This window comes from Micromys minutus (assembly GCF_963924665.1).
Source record: "Micromys minutus genome assembly, chromosome: 32".
NCBI lineage: Eukaryota > Metazoa > Chordata > Mammalia > Rodentia > Muridae > Micromys > Micromys minutus.
This window is the reverse complement of record NC_137967.1, coordinates 23941252-23942678: the sequence shown is the minus strand read 5'-3', so window position 1 is coordinate 23942678 and position 1427 is coordinate 23941252. Positions and strand designations below refer to the sequence as shown.

At 33.8% G+C, this 1427-nt stretch overlaps 1 protein-coding gene across 1 annotated transcript; it reads right to left on the bottom strand.

Moving 5' to 3' along the window:
• Positions 1-256: 256 nt before the first annotated feature.
• On the bottom strand, positions 257-1177 carry LOC308413507 (vomeronasal type-1 receptor 4-like; the record flags this gene model as incomplete). Its single annotated transcript, XM_080908526.1, has 1 exon — positions 257-1177. One exon carries the CDS (start codon positions 1175-1177, stop codon positions 257-259), a length of 921 nt encoding a protein of 306 aa, XP_080764652.1.
• Between the last annotated feature and the right edge of the window lie 250 nt (positions 1178-1427).

Genomic DNA, 1427 nt, shown 5'->3' with positions numbered 1-1427 from the left:
GAATGTCAGTAAAATAAACCATTTCCTCTTTATTTGGCATTGTTAGGTATTTTGTCCGAGAAACAGGGAAGTTATATAACGCATCTATCTAATGCTTTCTCACAAATTACAACTCATTATTCCAAATAATAAAAGAGTCGTTTAAATGCAGATTAGTTTTTCAAACTGTAGGTATAGCAGTATATAAAAGATAAAAATATACAATAATGTATAAGAAAAGAAAGATGCCCAGGTCTCATATCATATTTTGAGGAAGCTATCTCTTACCAAAGAAAGGAAAAAACAGACTGGAATTAAATTTCATATTGGTGATGAGAACAAAGGGGCAAAATATTGGAAAAAATATTTCTAGAACTGTAAATATATTTACTCCCCATATCAGTGGATATTTTAAGCAAGATCTAATGATGGCCACAATGGAAGAAAATGAGTAAGATATGATAAATATAAACAGCAGGATGAGGATCGTTTGGGTGGCTCTGTCTTCTGGTGAAACTTTCAGAAAGTGCTGAGCACTGTGGATGTGTTTGACGTGTCTCTTATGTTTGTAGAGGATAGTCACCATGGAGACACTTGAGCAGACCATGAGACCCAGACAGAAGACATCAGAGAAGCACAGTAATAATAGATACAATGTAGCTGCCACACTACCAGAAGGAAAGGATAAACAGTACCCATAAGAAAACCTGTTTGTTGCATTTTTCTTGTAACTAGGGCCTGATACTCTTAGTGGAGTCAAGATGTTTAGAAGCAGGTTCACAAGCCAACTGACTGAGCAGGAGGGACCAATGTACTTGGAGGCTCTGTATTTAAGCTTCATCCACCTTGAGTTACTGGGGCTGATTGTAATTGCTTGGAAACAACTCAGTAGGCACATGGTATAAAGAGACATTCCCCTTGTTATTCTGGAAATAGACAAAATCAATTTACATCCTATGTCATCTAAGAAATTCGTATACCCAAAACATGTCATTATCTGTGGAAAACCTCTTAAGATGATAGTTAAGCAGTTGGCAATAGTCAAGTGCTCTATAATCAGGTCTTTGGGCATTAAATGCTTTTCTGTAAATATCAAAATGACATAATAAAATAGTATTGAGGAATTGCCAAACACTCCCACTGTAATCTGGCAGAAGATACAAGTTTCTACTGCAAAGTATCCAGGATCCATTTTCATTTCTATTAAAAAAAGAAAATAAAGTCTCTGAGCATGCATTATAAGTATGCAATAATTTGTGAAGTAAGTATAAATAAAGCATTCACAACTAGAGTGTATATAAATAATTTTCTGTAAAACAGTCTGATTTATAAATTATCTATTATATATTATTTTATGTAACTAGAAAATAGGATATGTTTACTCAAGTTTAAAATTTTTTCAGGACATTGTGGTAGGCATCATTAATTTGGAGTCAAAGGACAAATGT